The sequence below is a fragment of the Malaclemys terrapin genome, chromosome 2, assembly GCF_027887155.1.
Source record: "Malaclemys terrapin pileata isolate rMalTer1 chromosome 2, rMalTer1.hap1, whole genome shotgun sequence".
Lineage (NCBI taxonomy): Eukaryota > Metazoa > Chordata > Testudines > Emydidae > Malaclemys > Malaclemys terrapin.
The window spans coordinates 233,108,649-233,127,729 of NC_071506.1; the positions used below are offsets into that span (position 1 = coordinate 233,108,649).

The 19,081-nt window shown below is 38.6% G+C and overlaps 1 protein-coding gene across 1 annotated transcript in view; it reads left to right on the forward strand.

Moving 5' to 3' along the window:
• The window catches only part of DGKB (diacylglycerol kinase beta), a 465,349-nt gene that overhangs the window by 161,862 nt on the left and 284,406 nt on the right, over positions 1 to 19,081 (forward strand). Inside the window, exons 14-15 of the mRNA XM_054021197.1 lie at positions 6,089 to 6,162; positions 15,262 to 15,336. Of these exons, the coding sequence (XP_053877172.1) occupies positions 6,089 to 6,162; positions 15,262 to 15,336 (149 nt within the window). The remainder of the gene's footprint in view (positions 1 to 6,088; positions 6,163 to 15,261; positions 15,337 to 19,081) is intronic.

The following is a 19,081-nucleotide window of genomic DNA, read 5'->3' on the forward strand; positions in this document are numbered from 1 at the left end:
GAAGAGATGGATCAGAAAGGAAAGCTACCTACTGGAGGTCAGAAGGTGTAGGGGAAAAGTGAGAACTGCCAAAAGCCAAGCAGAGTTGGAGTTTACAAAGGAAATTAAAACCAACAATAAAAGACACTTTAGCCATAGGAAGAAAACAAGGAAAGAACTGGAACCACTAAGGACAGAGGATGGGTGGAGATTAAAGATAATATAGGTATAGTCCAACACCCAACCGAATACTTTGCGTCAGTTTTTAATAAGAATAATGAGGAGTTTGGGGGGCAGTAGCAGGTGGCTAATGGAAATGAGGATATGTAAGTAGAAATTACTACATCTGAGGGGGAAGTCAAACAACTTAATGGGACCAAATCAGGGACCTGGATAATCTTCATCCAAGAATATTAAAAAGGAACTGGCACATGAAATTGCAAACTCAATAGCAAGGAATTTTAATAAATCTGTAAACTCAGGGGCTGTGCCCTGTGACTTGAGAATTGCAAATATAGTACCTATAATTAAGAAAGGAAGAAAAAGTGATCCAGGAAACTACCGTCCCATTAGTTTGACTTCAATTGTATGCAAAGTCTTGGAACAAATTTTGAAAGAGAAAGTAGTTAAGGACACAGAGGTAAATGGTAATTGGAATAAAATACAACATGGTTTTACATGACCTTACAAAATTTACTAGTGCGAAATGCAAGGTCATGCATTTAGGGACTAACAACAAGAATTTTTTGCTATAAGCTTCGGATGTATCAGTTGGAAGCAACAGAGCAAGGGAAAGACCTTGTCAATCGCAGGATGACAGTGAACTGCCAATATGATGTGGGCATGAAAAAAAGGCTCAAGAAATACTAGGATGCATCAGGAGAGGTATTTCCAGTAGAGAAAGAGAGGTGTTATTACCATTGTACAAGACCTCTGTGACATTTCACTCCATATTCTTTATGAAAATATGCTTATGATACATATATGACATAACTGAGATATACTTTATGTAAGTTGGCTCATGTAAGATATGTTTGGAAAGGTTATGATTTACTGAATATAATGATCCAATTTGTATGCCTGTATCATTTCTGTATCTGAAGATAGGAATATTAACTATGTATCTGTATTTCAAATGTGTTACTTTGGGTGTCAACCCCAACCAGCCCTTCAGGTACAACAGTGGAAAAGCCAGACAGGGCTAATGGGCCATTATCAGAGACAATGGACTCTGAAAGAGGTTAGTCTTCCTGTGGACACTGGAGACAGTCTACGAGCAATGGCTGCCACAGCCATGCAGAGACAGGCATCTGAGTCACTGGTACTTAGAATCATAGAATATCAGGGTTGGAAGGGACCTCAGGAGGTCATCTAGTCCAACCCCCTGCTCAAAGCAGGACCAATCCCCAGACAGATTTTTGCCCCTAAATGGCCCCCTCAAGGATTAAACTCACAATCCTGGGTTTAGCAGGCCAATGCTCAAACCACTGAGCTATCCCCTCCCCTTTTGGAATGCCAGTGGTTTTTCACTAGAAGTCAAAGCCTCCTTGCACAAGAACTATATAAGGCAGGGGAATGACATCATGGTTCTCCTCTGCCTCCCCACCCAAAGAGACACTGAAAAACACCTGGAGGCAAGAACTGAATGGAGTGGGGGAGAAGGGTTGAACCCAAGCTGGGTTAAAAGGGCATCTAACTTGTGAGTAATAATACTTGAGGTCTCAAGAGGGAGACCAGTGCAGTTGCCTTTCAAGACTTCCTGTAATCTGCCTGCAACAATATCTAGGGTGAGAAATTCTATTTGTAACAATTTCTTTAGTGAAACTAGCTTAGTTTGCGTGTTTGGTTTGATTTGCTTAGTAATCTGCTTTGTTCTGTCTGCTACCCCTTTTACCACTTGAAATCTGCCTTTTGTAGTTAATAAAATTTGTTTTGTTTATTATTAAACCCAGTTTCTGTAATTTCTAACTGGGTGTGTGGGGGGGGGAGAAGTTTTGCATAGCTTCCTCCACATTGAAGGAAGAGGCAGATTTTATAATATATCTTTGGCTCTGCACTCCAGTGGAGGTGGACACCTGTGTGCTGAAGTAAGTCCCTGAAACTGAGCCTTCCCAGAACTGATCTCAATGTCTGTTTCATACTACAGTTGGGTGTAGCCCTGCCTCTGTGTGTGTTGGAGGAGGCTTAATAGCCTGACTCAGCAAGACAGATAAAAAGGGTGCCCAAACTGGCATAAGAAGCGGGCTCAGTGGTATCTCAAGGAGTCTAACCTGTCACAGCCTCATCTGGAATACTGTGTGCAGTTCTGGTCTTCCATATTTAAGAAAGATGAATTCAGACTGGAACAGGTGCAGAGAAGGACTACTAGGATGACTAGGGGAATGGAGAACCTACCTTATGAGAGGAGATTTAAAGAGGTTGGCTTGTTTAGCCTAAGAAAACAAAGGCTGAGGGGAGATATGATTGCTCTCTATAAATACATCGGAGCAATAAACACCAGGGAGGGAGAGGAGTCATTTAAGTTAAGGGCCAATGTGGCACAAAAGCAAATGGATATAAACTGGCCATCAATATGTTTAGGCTTGAAATTAGATAAAGGTTTCTAACCATCAAAGGAGTGACGTTCTGAAACAGCCTTTGAAGGGACATAGTGGGGGCAAAAACCTAATGTGTGTCAAGAGTGAACTTGGTATGTTTATGGAGGGGATAGTTGATGAGAATGCCTAAAATGCCATATAATCCGTCCATGACTGCTATCAGCAAATACCTCAAATGGCTGGAGATGGAACACTAGATGGGGAGGGCTCTGAGTTAGTACAGAGAATTCTTTCCCAGGTTTCTGACTGGTGGGTCTCACCCATCTGCTCAGGGTCTAACTGGTTGCCATATATGGAGTCGGGGAAGAATTTTCCTCCAGGTCAGAGTGGCAGAGACTCTGGGAGATTTTCACTTTCCTCTGCAGCATGGTTTAAACTAGAGTAAATGATACACTCTCTATAACTTGAAGTCATTAAATCAAGATTTGAAGACTTCAGTAACTCAGGCAGAGGCTATGGGTCTATTACAGGGTGGACGGGTGAGGTTTTGTGGTCTGTGATGTGCAGGAGGTCAGAGTAGATGATCATGATGGTCCTTTTGGTCGTAAAGTCTATGGATCTATGCGATTCTCCAGATCTGTGAGGGTTTTAATTTTTGAACTTATTTTATAATTCTTCCTAACAACATTTATGTAAGGACTCAGATTTGGTTAATAAATATAGTAAATTGTACATTCATATTGTTGTCCTAATTTTCTGTATAAAGACACCCTGATGCTAAATTTTTGTAGCTGGGTAATTAAGGTTAATGTGTATTTTTACTACTTAATTACACCGTTAGATAACAAATGCTTGTACTTTGTTGGATCAATAATAATCCAAGACAAAAATTTTATTTTATAATGTTGCCATCTCCCTATAAAATATAGAAACTGCCATCAGTAATTTACTCAAAACAGGTGTGCAGGCAGTTTAACTTGGAAGACAAATATTTGGAGCAGAAAACTTAATAATTGGCACTTATTTACTGTTTTATATTCTCAAAACACTATATAAACATTAACAGATCCTCACAACATTTCTGTGAGATTGGTAGTATGGTCCTCATGTTAAAGATATATCTGGTGTTCTCCTATTGAAAACAATGGCAAAACTTCTACTGCAGGATTGGGCCCAGATAATTTAAGTGACCTGTTCTGTAACTTCAGGAAGGCCTTCTTTAAATTAAATTAAGGCATGAAAATGTTCACTAATTTAGTCTAAATCTCAGGTTGCATTTTGAATTATCTGGAAATGTCTACATTATTTAGAAAAGTCATTTAGAAAAGCTATAAGGAATTAATTGAAAGAGACCTTATTTTTTTCAGAATGGAATAGAATAGAAATTGATTATTAGGCTATTTTAGATGGTCCAAGAACTTTTACCTATGATAATATGGTTGGACTTTGAAATGTAAAAGCTTTGAAAGGGAAATAATAGCATCTATGAGATTTATTTTTTTGTTTAGAAAAGTATCAAGAAAAAAACATAATCACAGAAGAAAGTGCAGGTAACTCAGTGGCACTGAGGATCTTTGCTACTTAGAGAAGACTATTAATCATAGTTAAGCACATTAATCTTACTTCTTTCTAGCTAACCAGCATAATGATCAGGATTATTATTTCTAATTAGAGGAAGTAATAGATCATGTGTAACCTTAAGATGAGTCTCATTAATTAACCTGAATCCTAAGGGATTTCAGATAGGTAGTCCATCTTTGTCACAATGAGTATCATTGGTTCACAGGAACAAACATCACTGGAATTGGACTAAACAACTAAAATTAATTAAAATTATAGATAAGAAATAAATATATGACAATCCTTAATATATCCTGCAATTTTATATCCAAAGTATATTGATGCACAAACATCCAATGCATACTCTGTATAGGTATATTGGCCCTGCTTCTGATGTTCAATTGGTTTTACACATGGGTAACTATGTTGACTTCACAGGACTTTACCCTGGTGTAAATTAGATCAGAATCAGATCCACTCTGTATATAATTATAGGTGGAACTGGTAGTGCTATCTATAGGTAAGGTTGCCTGACACTTTACATTGTAAGACCTTTTTTCAGTTGCTTATTGCATTATCAAACTTTAACTGAATTTTTCCATGGTATATGTCTGTCTTAGACTGAATATTTTGGAAGTTTTCACTGAAAAGGTTTCACCATTTCAGAGAATAGTATTAGGAGAAATACTTCATTTTGCCAATGTTAAAAAAAAAAGTACAGTTATTTCATTAGAAGCACTAGTGCCTCAGTGCTTTGGAGCAAGGACTTGAATTTTGATAGAGAAACTGATTTCTTCATCAAAAATCAACCTAATCTGGCCAATTTATAAACATTTGAAAAATCTCAGTTTGTACATACTCACTGGAGACTTGCTAAAGTTTAGCAAATAAACTCCCTGAAGATTCCATCTGCACTGAACATGCTCCAGCCCAGGGCTACAGGAGCTGAACAGGACTTTGCCACGGGGATCAGACATTACAGCTGAGAGCAGGGACACTCTTAATACTGGCTTTTGCTAACTTGTGAGTGCTCAACTTTACAACCTTAATGTTCGTTTAAGGTGTTTTTTCATGTAATGTTTGTATAAAATGGTGTGGAGAACTTTAATGTAAAACTGTTGCTTAATGGATTGAAAAGGGATACAGGATCAGATCCTCAGCTGGTGAATATTTTCATAAATTCATTTATGTCAATCAAGCTATGATAATTTACATCAGCTGAGGATGTGCCCCATAATATCTGAAAGTGCAGAGCAATTATATTGTCTACTAAGGTGGTGATAGTTTTGCTTCTAAGCTAAAAACTGATGTCAATATCTATTATGTTACATCCCCAACTGAGGGAGGGGAAGCAGATAGACAGCATTCACTTCTCCAATATTAGTATTTCTATCTTTGACTGGTACTGATTGCTACACTTTAAAAAAAAATGCATGGTTTTATGCCATTTCAGTTAGTGAGGGTTAGTAACATAAAAAAAATACTGATCATCTTGTGGCATAACCTTTAGGTTCAACATTTCACATAGTTTAGGTTTAGACACACCTGGCTGAAAACATACCCCAAAGGACAGGGAATGCTAGTTTTAAATTGTTTTAAAAAGACACTTTTTTCTTGAGACCTTGTGTTTTCTTTATTGCTTTTCTGCCATGGGATATACCTGCTCTCTCAGATCCAAGTCATTAATTTCTTGCATCAGCAGATGTATACATTCTTTATTTAGGTATATAGTTTATACGTGCCAATGCTGAATTGATTTCAATGGAACTTATGTTTAAAACGGCATCACAACAGTATGCCAGAGAGAGAATAATAAATGACACAATTTGTAAAAAAAAAAAAAAAAATAAGTCAAAAGGGAATTATTGCAAATTGTGGAATTATTTCAACTGGATTACAGTTACAGGAGCACAGCCTGAGTTTGCATTAAGCTTTTGCTTTCTGTTTACTGTAGGATAAATTGAATGCAACACACAACATTAATGAATGCATGTGTTATTCCCTACTTTTAGATCACTCCGGTTCCAGGAACTCATCCGCTTTTAGTTTTTGTCAACCCTAAAAGTGGGGGGAAACAAGGAGAAAGGTATGCTGTTTTCTTTTTTTATTTTAAAAGTGTGTCAGTCTTTCTGATATGTTGATCCTTTGTGTCAAAATGCAGTTGACAACCTGAAGAACTGATCTAGAGCAACTAGTTTGAATGACTTTTGGAGTACATTTTAACACTGTGATGCCTTAGATTTGGACATCCCTAGTATCCTTTTCAGCAGAGGTATTAGTATTAATATTAGTATTAGTATTAGTACTGTATTAGTACAGTAGTTAGTGATGAGAGGGGTTCTGTGCAACATTTTTGCTTCAAGACCCCAAATATTAACTATATCCGTGATGTATTTATATAATTACTCCTGAGGGGATTCTGCCCTAAAAAGTTAAAAATTATGCAGCAAAAAATTAAATATTTGCACAATATTTTAAAATTCTGCAACATTCAGCATATTGTATTAATAAATAAATGTGCAGGCTCCAGCATGGCAGTGGGGAGCACAGGCCACTGGCTGCATTGAGGTGGGAGATCAGCCTGAAGACCCCACCTCCTTCGGTACAGGGACTCGGCAGTGAGGCTCCACCTGACCCTGACACAGTGCAAGGGCTGCGCCTGCTCCACAAATACCCCAGGGCCCTGGCCCTGGCCCTCTGCACCTAGTGCACCAGGTGTGGGTGGGCAGGCTCATCTCAGCAGGATCCAAGTGTGGATGAGTTTAGTGTGGGGAGATCTAGGTGTGAGGTTTCTGTGTGGGGCAATCCGGGTGCGGGCAGCTCAGTGGGAGATCAAGATGCACAGGGGCGCATTGTAGGGTTCCAGGCGCAGGGGCAATGGGACTCTGCGAGGATCCAGGTGAAGGTGGTTGGGGCTCAGCGGGGGGGCGGTCTGGGTGTGGCAGGTTCAGTGGGGGGGTCTGGGTGCTGGGGGAGTGGGGCTTGATGAGGTGGGGGTCCATGTGCAACTGGTTGGGATCAGTGGGGTGGAGGTCTGGGTGTGTGGGTCTTGTTGGAGGGGTCCATGTGAGAGGGGTAGGGTTCATCAGAGTGAGAGTTCAATGGGCCTGTTTAATGGGGGAGCCCCAGCTGTTGCCAAGGGGATGCCGCATGCCGGGCTCTCCTTACCCCAGCAATTCCCCATCCCCTTTTCTTCTCCATCCCCACCCTCACTCCCACATTCCCTTCCCCCTGACCTATTCCACACCCCCTCATTTCCCATGATCTCTCCCCCTCGCCACCCCTTCCCTCATTTTCCCCCATCTCCTCTTACCCAGCCCCACTGCGGTCACTCGTTGTATACAGAAAGGGAGCATGACTGGCACTAGGACCCAGGAGGTGGGATTCAGCTACAGAGAAAGCAGAGCCCAGACGCAGCTCTGCGCTTCTGCGCTTGCAAAAATGGGGGTGGCGGCAGTGGCACGTAATCCTGTGTGCCCCCCCCGCTGCCTTTCCTCTATTTGGAGGGGAGCAATCCCCCACAAAAAAATGTGCCCACCCCACGTGGCATCCCTTTGCTTCCCTGCCATTTTCTGCAGAAATTCTGCGAGGGGACATTTTCTGCGGACGTGCATTATGCAGAATCCCCTCAGGAGTATTATAATTTAATTTGGGCTTCTATCTCTTGTATTAATTTTGATATTTTAACAATTCTTTTTATAATTCCCATAATAGTTAGCCATTTAGGCTTATGTTCTATCAAGGGCAATAGACATACATTTTGTTCTGATATAAATCGACCCTTAATATGAACAATAAAAAAGTTTTCTACCCTCATTATAATACTGGCCACAATGGCCAAATATTATGAGGACTACAAAAGGGAAGCATTAGAATAATGGGTTTAAAGTATTAAGTCCTGATCCTGCAAACACTTACATATGTGCTTAACTTTATGTATGTCAGTAGTCACATTGACTTTAATGGGACTATTCACATGCATTAAGTTAAGCATGTGTGTAAGTGTAGCTTATCAAAGACACTACTCCAGGAGAGCCATGACAGAGTGGTGGCAGAGAACCCCTTCCCACCCCCAAATCATCTGCCGAGGTTGTGTCTGCTGGGCCCCCCAAAGCAGCAAGTTTGAGAGCTAACACCCACTACGATGCTTGGGGCAGCTCAGACCTCCTAAAACTATTTTGTCAGGCTATCTGCAACACATACAGTGATTTCTGCATCAGTTAGTCTCAAATCATATTTTCAAGATTTACTTCAAAGCCACGAGTGCTAGAAATATAATTTTATTTTCAATTAAAACTGAACTTCTAGTGTCATCATGCAACTTCAGGAGCCAGGGTAGTGCTTGTAGTGCCAATGTCTTAATCTCGCCTTGACACTCCCAGAAGGCTAGGTTGCAGTCTTCTAGCCAAATGCTAAATAAAGCATTCTTGGGCATTGCAGCTGTTTGGATATCCAGAAGCAGCAAAAGTTCCAACAGGACTCCCAAATTGTTAGTCAAGGGAAGGAGTAAATATAACCTCTGCCATTTTTCTCCAGTACTCACCCCCATCTCCCGAACACCAACCTTAATTTTGTCTGTCTCGGCCACTCCCCAGTTTTGGCTAGATATTGAGAAGGTTGATCAGCTGTTTCTTCTGTGTCTAATGAAATGGTGATGCACAGTGTTGTCTGCATTCTAAGGCACCACAGCCCAGTTAATTCACTGTGTCCCCTAATGGTCTCTCCTAATTTGTATTGGCAAAAAGTGGCAGAATAGAACCCTTTGGCACCCACTGGAGAGATTCTCAGACCAAAAAAGTAATTGACTAAAACTACTATCTGAGTGCTCAGGGGAAAAGAAAAATGGGGCAACTCAAGCAAATTAGCTAATCACTGGCATAACCCATATAGATGTTAACAATAATTTATGGTTAATTGTGTCAAAGGCAGGTAATTGATCTAAAATAGCCCGCATGTAGACTTCCCAATCAATCATCACAAGGAGGCTGTCAATAAGTGAATCTGGAACTATCTTTGCACCATAGGCAGACCTAATCTGGCTAGAAATTGTGCTCTTGGCCCATATGCAAAATATCCTTTGAAGAGGATTTTGCTCTATATCTTTAAGGTGTACTGCTGTGGTCATTTCATCTCAGAGCAAGTAACATTTCAGAAAAATAATAAGAATGTAATTAAGGGCACATGTTGTGTTGAAGGATTAAATCTTAAGTGTGAATGAGTCTTCAGGACCTGGTCATATTAATAGTATTTTACTTTTTTAATTTTCTTCGAATGCCTTTTTTGAATTGCTATCTGGACAGCAACCAAGGACAGGTAACAGATAATTATAGACTGTAGCATCAACACAGGGGCTGCACAGGGCAAAATAGGGCATTTTTCTCTACTGTTTTGTACCTTGTATAGTCATTTACTCGTGTGCAAAGTGACATCCTAGCACTTTACACCCACTTTGCACTCACTTTGAACAGGTGTAAACGTGACTATTCAAAGCACCAGGCAGTAGAGAATCATGTGCATGGTTTCTGCCCCTGACATTATATAGCTAAAAGGTAGAGGATAGGATGTAAAAAAACCACAATGACTAACTAGCAGTGTTTGTTGTTGTCCCTTGATAGTCCCAGGATTTTTGAGGCTGGATTTCTTTGTTATTTAGTAAAACAGTATTTGAAAGGAGAACTAGTGATTTTAGGTCTCGGAAGAAATGTGCTTTTGGTGTGTTTTTGTAGTTAGGGATTTTTGTTTTTGTTTTTTACTTGTTGTGGGGGTTTTTTAAAGCACTTGAAGGAGGTAAGGGGAAATACTGTGTCAGTTTAACATCTCATCTGAAGATTGGAATCTTTTATAGAAGAACTCTTGCCTTTAGTACTTCATTGCAATGTCAGAGTTGGGAATCAGGTTAGGTCTTGCATGAGACTTGTACCCTTAAACTTCCAGTCCAGAGGGAAGAACATTTTCTACTGAGTCAAACTGACTCCATATTAGTGTGTGCACTTATTTCAGCAACAGCAGTGTACTATCAAGTGGCTGAAATATAAGGTTTATGAGCTATGACACATTCCCCAAATAGAAATTACAGTAGTGTAAAAATACCTAATTTTTATAGACTAGAATTTCATTATCTTGGCTCACTCAGATTAAGGTGATGTTTTACTGAAAGCTGTTCTACAGTCTTTACTTAGGATTTTCTTTATTTGATGGATCATGACGAGCTGAGCTACAATTTTTAATCGAGTTTCATTCAATAAAGAAAGATTGTCACAGATTTTGTTAAGAATCCAATAGTTCTTCATGATGTTGTCTCTGCGGATCTCCACGGTGAGACTGTGGGTACATGAACACAGTAAAAAAAACCAAAAATCCCAAACCCATGGCAGTGAATCTAATCAACTGATTGGGGCTCACAGGGCTTGTGCTGTGGGGCTAAAAATAGCAGTGTAGAAGTTCGAGTTCAGAGATTCTACCCCCTCGCCATATTGTACGAACCCATTTCAATGCAGTTAGCCTTTTGGGAAGGGTACACATACCCTTCTGTTTCAGCATTATAGAACTAATTTTATAAATACCTGTAACTTTCCCTTAGTTCCTTTCTTATGCTAGCCACACTTCTGAAATTGAAGGGAAGGAGACTGAGGATAGTTTGGAGTAGGGCAAGTGGGTATCTTCTTGAATATTGGCACAGTGCATTCACACAGCATGTTGATCTGTTGAGGCAACATATTCAGAGAACAAAATTTACTGTGGCTAGTAGCCTCTTTTTTCTTCAACAGTGTCTAGTATTATCTTGATTACAGGTAATAAAATTCAAATTCTTTTCAATAAGCAATGGTTTGGCAAATGTATATAATTTAATACAATTTTATTCTTGAGATTTTAAAGAAATCTATATACCAGTAAACTAAGAAAGTTGAACAACTAGTAGATATATTTATGTAATAAAGGATACTATGAAACTTACTCCAATTATACTTTCTTTTTAAGTGGTGGGCTAGATAGTGACTCTCAGTTTACAACATTTTAACATTGGCTTGGACCAAGGATACACTACAGCTGTATAGAAAATGTCTTTATGAAGGATTAGAAAAAAATACAATTAAATAAATAATAATAGGAAAATAACATTAAATAACTAACAATTTCAAGCTTTTCATGTACCAAACATATATTCCCATTATAAATGAGGTTACATAGAAGTGCAGCAAATTTCACAATTATATTAAGATAGCCTTCACATACTAAACCAAATCATAACATATGATTTAAAAAATACTGTGAGCGTAAAATGGAAATTAAGTGGTTGAGAACAAACTTAGTCTGAAAGATGTTCTAGAATCCAGCCTAGAGCTGACAACATTTCTATGTGTATCCTTAAAATCTAACTAATCAAAACAACTTTCTGTTTTCTGTAAATAAAATACGTAGATTTACGGCCTCACTGACAAGATAGTTTAATCAACAGAAAGTGATTTTTGACAAATGGCTACACACGTGGCACCCATTACTTCCCAAGAATCTTTATTGTTACAGGTTACATTTCTCATGTAATTACTAAATCATACAGATGTTATGCGATAACCAATGCTAACGTTTTCCCTTCCTCATTTGCCATTTTGTTTGTCTGAACAGCAAGTGATTTTGGACAATTATTTCCTTGACAAGTGCTCAGAGGGATGCACTGGAGATCAGCTTTCATACACTCACATTTCCTGCTGGCTCCACGTTCAGTGTCTGTGCTGTACAGGCTGATGTTTGACCTTGTCTGTTTCAGATAACTTTGGTTCAAAGTGGCTACCCAGCCAAGGTGCCAGCTATGACTACTATGGGTTCATAAACTCTCATTGGCATTGCATTGGCATTGCAACTGTTTCTGCACCATGTATCAAAAATATGCTTTTTGAATTCAGACTGTCCTAGCAGGAAACGTTGCTACTTTTTAAAGTTTTTAATGAAAGGTACATCTCACTATGCCTTATGCTCTACTCCTTTCTCCATGTCAGTATGGATGTTTTAAAGCTAAATTCACCTAAATATGAATGCCCCTAATGCACCACTCTTATGACCGACTTCTCCTCCCAGTCTAGTCACCTTTCCTTTACAGAGATGATTTTTAGCCTCTCAGTAGATTATTGTCTGTCTTATTCTTTTAAAGGCTTGATTTTAGTCCCAAGAAAGTCAGCCCAGCCCAATATAGCAGTCCGCCTAATGAGCTATGTGCAGTGGCGCTACCTGTCACTCTGCCTCGTGATTCTGTCTGCAGTCCTCCATCCCCCAAACCCAGTCACAAGGCAGGGTGCCTTAATTCTCATTCTCTACATGTAAAAGCAACTTATTTGATCAGAACATGTCAGAATAATTATGTTGTTTGCTACTGTATATATCAAACTGGGGCAGAGAAGTTATTTAACTGTCAATTTCCCAATCTTGAGCATATCACTCATATTTTTTCAGCCAGTTATAGTTTAGCATGAAGGGAAACATTTACAGGCAATTTCTTCCTCCTTCTTGGTAAACGTATGAACTGAAATGAATCATTCCCGAGTTCTGGCTTTTGCACAAAGAGTAACATACATAAAGGCGTAAGTTATTAAAATCTTAGCATTACAATAGTAGAAAGCAAGATGTGTGGGTTCACTATGATTCATCACTGAATGATTCTGATAGTGCTGACTTGAACATATCTATTGGCTGGAATAGGATATGTTCAAGTAAGGGGGCAGTGATAAGAATATTCGCTAGTCTCTACATTACAATGTGATTGGGTGAAGATTATTAGTGTGGTGAAAATATTGAGTAAGAATGTCACTTGACTCACTGTAAACTGTGCACAGGTAGTAGTTAAAATCAGCACTATCGGTGATGAGTCATGACCCACCCCAAATAGCTAATAAATGAACATTTAAGGCACTCACCTGTAATGTGCCCTAACCACCAGATTAAAGAGTCAGTTTCTTAGTTTGTGGCCCAATGAATATTATTTACACAAAGTAGAGCAGGTCTAACATCAGACATTGAAAGAGAGATTGACTGTTGTGTCCTAACTGGACTACTGGCTATTCTGGGTTGGTGCTCTCTTAGGAGAGAGTCTGCCCATCAAAGAGCAGTGGCACATATGCACACCAGCCAGCAAATTAAAAGTGCAATCGTTTGCCCTCTCATGAATAAGTTACTGCACTCTTTATAGCTAAATGTTTGTGAAAAGACAGACAGCATTTTAAAATCCACCTGTCACATGTCTGGTTTAGTAATCATCATGATAATTCAGAGTAGTCTGCTCATCTGCAAGATGAAGCCAGTCACACCCATTGTCTTTCTCTCATGACTGGTACCAGGGCTGTAGTAATATGAATGAGTGAGAGTGGGTGAGGTGATTTATCAAGGGACTGACAAGCATTGATAAATTATCGGACTTTAAAGAAAATCTTCAATATGGTCGTTTACAGATGACCATATTTTAAGAGGTTTGATTATATAAAGCCTTTCCCTCTCCTATCCTAGTAAATTACACGTTTATTACAAAAAAATACATAGAGATTATGTACAGGCAACTTTGTTTTTTTCTTATTTGAAACCATTCAGCATTGTAAGTTCAAAAGTTCAGTTCAGATGTTATTAGATTCCCATTTTGCTTAGGGGAACATCTGTGGACAAAGGAGCAGAGAGGAAAAATCTAATGGAAAAATAGGGTGAAAATGGAGCAGAGTGGGGAAAAAAACAACTAAACAGAGACTTTTAAAAAGGAGCAGATAAGGAAGAGAGAGATATTACGGTTAAAAAAACTAATACAGTATTAAAATGTGTGATTCCCAAATGTCAGTTTTTCTGAGGAAATATACATTTAAATTACAAGGAGGAGGAAAGGCTTTATGAACTCAAATTAGTATGATTGATAGATCCCAGTCCTCATGTCAGAGGGCCACTCCAGGAGGAATTTTCTCATCCATGAGTGAGAAGTGGAAAAGAATATTTATGACAAGGAACCAATTCTAGTTGTAGTCATTACTAGGAATTATTTAAACAATTCAATACTGCGAAACAAAACATGTATCCTGGTTTAGGAGACATAGCCTTAATTTTTAACAGAAAATTATTATTGTTGTTATTTGTTTTTTGTTTGTTTGTTTATCATAGTGCCTAAAACCCCTAATCATGAAGATAGACCCCATTGTGCTAGTCCCAAAAAGTTTACAATAAAAAAAAAATGTGTTGCCCACCTTTTTGAAAATTGTTTTCTTTATCCTGATAAATATTTTTGGTTATGGGATACGACAAATCTTTATATAACTATATCAATAAGTCCCATTGTGACATTGATATTAGTGGAAAACTTAATTTTAACTTTTTAAGCCTCTTCATGACTGCCTCATACATCCGTGATCCGCTCTCCTACTATACTTGTACTCTCCCCGTGCACCCTCTGCTCAGCACTTTCATACTAATTTTGTCTCCTAGTAATGACTCCACAACTTTTTTCATGATGAATCCTGTTTCTGGATCAGCCTGCCCTATCAGGTGCTCCCCATTTGCATTCCTACATATTTTCAATAAATGGTCAGAACATGACAGCTCCAATAATCCAACCCAAAATTCCCATATATAAAACACTGGGAAAAATAAAAATGAAATAAAAATGATTTTGTATTTTTTGTGGGTAAAAACACTACTATTTTGCCATCTGATTGCATTCTCAAATCAAGTAGATGTCTAAATGCTAGCATTTGCATCCACAATTAATTATGCCTGTAATTTTATACCAATAATTAATTGAAGGTATAAAATTGTGCTTCTAAAATTTTGTACCCAAATGCTTTCCCGAGTGCTTTTTTGCCTCATCTCATGCTTTGTCACCATACCTAACCCACCCATGTGCTGATGATGTCTACTCACCTGTTATTTATATACTCTGTATTTGAACCTTGTCTCAATGCTATACCTGCAAAGCTGTATGCACATCTACAAGGCTATATAAATTGTAATAGAAACACTCATATATTTGATTTGCTTTATTGTAATAATGTGAGATTTTATCTTAAATTATTAAATTTATTAAGGTACAATTTGTGTTAACTTCTTAAGTTTTTATCCACATTTCTTTCATTTGTTTTGTTTCTTTAAAAAAAATCCAAAAGCATAACTTATTCATTAAAAAAAATTACTAAGCACTTTTCTCCTAACTTTTTCTCCTATGCAGAATTTACAGAAAATTTCAGTACCTTTTAAACCCTCGTCAAGTTTACAGTCTTGCTGGAAATGGACCAATGCCAGGGTAAGTCAAAGGCTAATAGCATTACCAGGAACTAATTTAATAAAATACTGCATAATTAAATAAACAGCCTGATACACATAGATATGGTATGTTTTGAATGTGTCAACAGCATATATTTATGTATTAACTGCAGAAATGACAAAAATTATATGTGTATGTACACATATAAAACATCATATATGTGGTATTGATAGCCCAGAATGCAGTGTCAAATCTGTACTCTGATTTCCCCCTCACATCATGACTGTCTCTAATGTTCCATATATCTAAGCAGCCTCAAAAAGCTGTGGTAGAAATATTTCCTTCTGTCTCCTAACTATGGAATATTTTTCCCAAAAAATGACACTGGCCCTAAGGCACCTTCTCACTCCATAGCTCCTGGAGCCTCTGGGAACAAAAACAGCAGTTGACTGGTTCTCCAGTCTACCCCCTGACATGCCCCTTCCCTGCTTCTCCCACTTCCAACAGGCTCCCAGTGGAAGGAGCAGAATGGGTAGCATATAACCAACTAGAGTGACTTTAAGTCACTAAGAATGGTATGGTAAAGAGTTTCTGCCATTGCTGCTTACATTATGAAGTCTGGAGACTCAGGGCCTGAATCTCCTTTTATACCAATGTAAATCAGGTGTAAATCCATTAATATCATTGCAGTTTTATATTGACGTAAAATTGGTGCAAGTGAGGGCAAATCAGGCTCAGGTTTTTTAAGACTTGGGTTTTCAAGATGTGTTGTATTGTGTTGGCTGTTTCTTCTAAAGGAAAATAGAAACTTAGAATCTGTGGAATGGAGAAAAAATATATTGGAAAAACCTTGAAACTTTGGGATCCATTATATATTTTTTCTTGCCTATAATATTCTCCTGCATCTGATGCAAAGGCAGGTTTTTGGTTTTTGCTTTTATTGTTTTGAGGACTTGGGTTTTTTTGTTGTTGTTGTTTTTCATTGAACTCACCCCAAACATGAATGGATTGGGAAATTATAGCATGCTGTATTGGGGGTTATTGCTAAATCTTATGAGGGCATGACGAGCACCCTGCACCATTTTATGAATTGTATAATCCTTCAGACCCCATACTTCAGATTGAGTACCAACTTGACAATTTTTAAAGCTACTGAAATAGCTTTCTTCAAACTTAGCTTATTTTGTAATTTTCATTGAGACTTAAAAATCAAACCAAGTCTGGAGCCTCTGTGTACTGTACAGTAATTGTAGTTTATATTTTACTTTGTAACATTTTGTCAGATAACTTGTGATGATATAAAGAGAGAATGTGTTTTAAGGCATAAGCACAAGAGGGCAGTATTAAGTGCAGACTCAAAGCCCTAAACTGGGAGTCTCAACTTTCAAACACCATCTCTCTTTGAACCTTAATGGTATTTTTTTAGGTTTTTTTGAATTTCTCTTCTAATTAGAAAACTAACTGTTTTACTTAGTGTTTCTTTGAAGAAACTTCCAATCAATTTTCAAGCAGGTATTGCATTTAATTAATCAAGTTTTTTTATTCATTCCATAGAAATGAATAATCATATATTTCCAGGTATCTCTTACCAGCCCTTCTTCATTCAGGCACTAGAGTGTGGACTGTATATAATTTGTCCCTTTTACAGGAAGTTGGTTCTGTGACACTCCAGACAGTTGAATAAACCCATTATCTAATTCAGTTACCCATTTTTTGTTTGCTTTCACATAGGCGTTTTATCAAACTCAAGCCAATTATTTTAGATTGTCAGTCAAAACTTTACATTTATTAAATTTCACCACATATTGCATTTCAAGTAAAGGGAAATATGGAGGGGATTTGAATAGCACAACGAGAAATAATCAAGAAGTATACACTTCCCACCACTATTACTAAATCGAAAAGGGCTATATAAATGCAACATAAATATTTATTTTTAAAATATTTATTCACATTTTTCATGATCACCATAATCCATTTAAATTGTCTCTCTCAGGACTGTTTTACTGAGCATTTCATTTCACTTCAGATATGTTTACCGGACTTACGTAATGTTTATATTATTACCGTGCACTTTCGTTGTTTTCTGTTCAGTTATCATTAATTGAAAGTTTTCAGTTTATTTTCATTGGGGATCTTCGTGCTGTTAAGAGCACTGAACAGATATGCAAGGGAACCAGGAGAGTAGGAAAACCCCAGATTGCAGAACGGGTCTGAAGCTGTAGCACTCTGTGGAAGCCATTAGAACCCACTAGCTGGATCCCTCAGCCTCACCTCTCTGATGGAATGCCCATAGCCTTTTCCCAGAGCATATTGCCACAGAGGGCCCATCCACAGAATTGAGCTGTTGCAGTACCAGTTGAGCCTCAGCCCAAATGGAGACAGGGTCAAGGTTGGCCCATTAATGGAATCTTATATCTGTAATTTTTTGAAGAGTTTAAATACATTCTGGAAACAGTGGATTCAACTTTCCCCACTAATTCTCTCTTATTCAACAAAGCATTTCTGAAGGAGATTGTACCTTTTAGAACAACAGTTACTGTGCATATGATAATGAATCTGCTGAACAGTAACAGGTTAGTAGAGGTCAATGTGTTGGATCTGTTGCTGCTCTCTATATCCTGACTGGGAAATGCTCAGGTCATCTCAGAGGGAGATATTCTATAGCAGTTCAGAGGATGGAAGGAGATCTCCTGTGTAAGCAATCAGGGGTCTCAAACACAGGTCCCCAGGCAGTCTTCAGCCACCACTCGGCCCTTTGCTTGTACCAGCAGAGAGTGTGGGCTAGTGGAGCATAGCTCACCATAGGCACCATCCACCAAACTCCCCACTGGAGGAGATTTACGGCCTCTTCAATTGCCTCAGATTCACTATTTACGCCAGAAAGAGGCACAGAAAGTTGTCTTAGCAACTAGGTGAATCTCTGAATGGCTGCTACATTGAATGATGCCTTCTCGCCTGACTCTTGAGCCCTGCCTTGTTCCTGATTCCTGCCTTCCTGTCCTGTTCCAGGTCCCTGCCTTCCAGCCTTGTTTCAGATCCCTGCTTCTACACCCCACCCCTATTTACTCCGTCTCTGACACTTGGCTTGACTCTGTCTCCTCTCTGACCTCTGGTTCACTGATCTGAGCACTAGGCATGATCACCACTGCTCTGACTACTAGGTCTAACTGCCTACGTCCCAGTCTACAACATCCTGGTGGCTTCTCAGACTGGCTAAGCTACGGTTTTCAGAGCTGTGTGTGGTTGATGCTATCTCAGTTTAAGATTGAGAGCACTCGTGTACATAGTGTAGATAAAAACATGTACATGATGTCAATAAACAAATCACACCACATCTGACTCAGGGACATTAGTTTCTCACCAAGGACCAGCTGCAGGCTCCCAAAATCAACTGCTGTTCAGCCTAGGAGCAGCAGTTATCTAAGCATTGGCACATTAATTAATGGTTTAGACATTCTTTATTAGGGAGCAGAAAGATAAGGGTGCAAAACCCAGCAAATGCAGCAGCTGAAGACAAGTATAAAAGGTACTGCACAGTTATAGACTGCCACAGTTAACAAAGTGACATGAAAATTGCCAGGCTGATACATTGTGTAATTTGTGACTAGCACCTGTGTTTTTAGCCTTGAAAAGAGTTTCCGTGTTTGGTTGTTATATCTCTATAGGAGCCTTCTACTTCTGTCAACAACTGTTATTGTGGATTTAATGATCTTGAAGAATCTGAAATTCAGTCATCATTCACCTTACAGAGAGGTAAATACTAGTTGGAGGAATAGAAGTT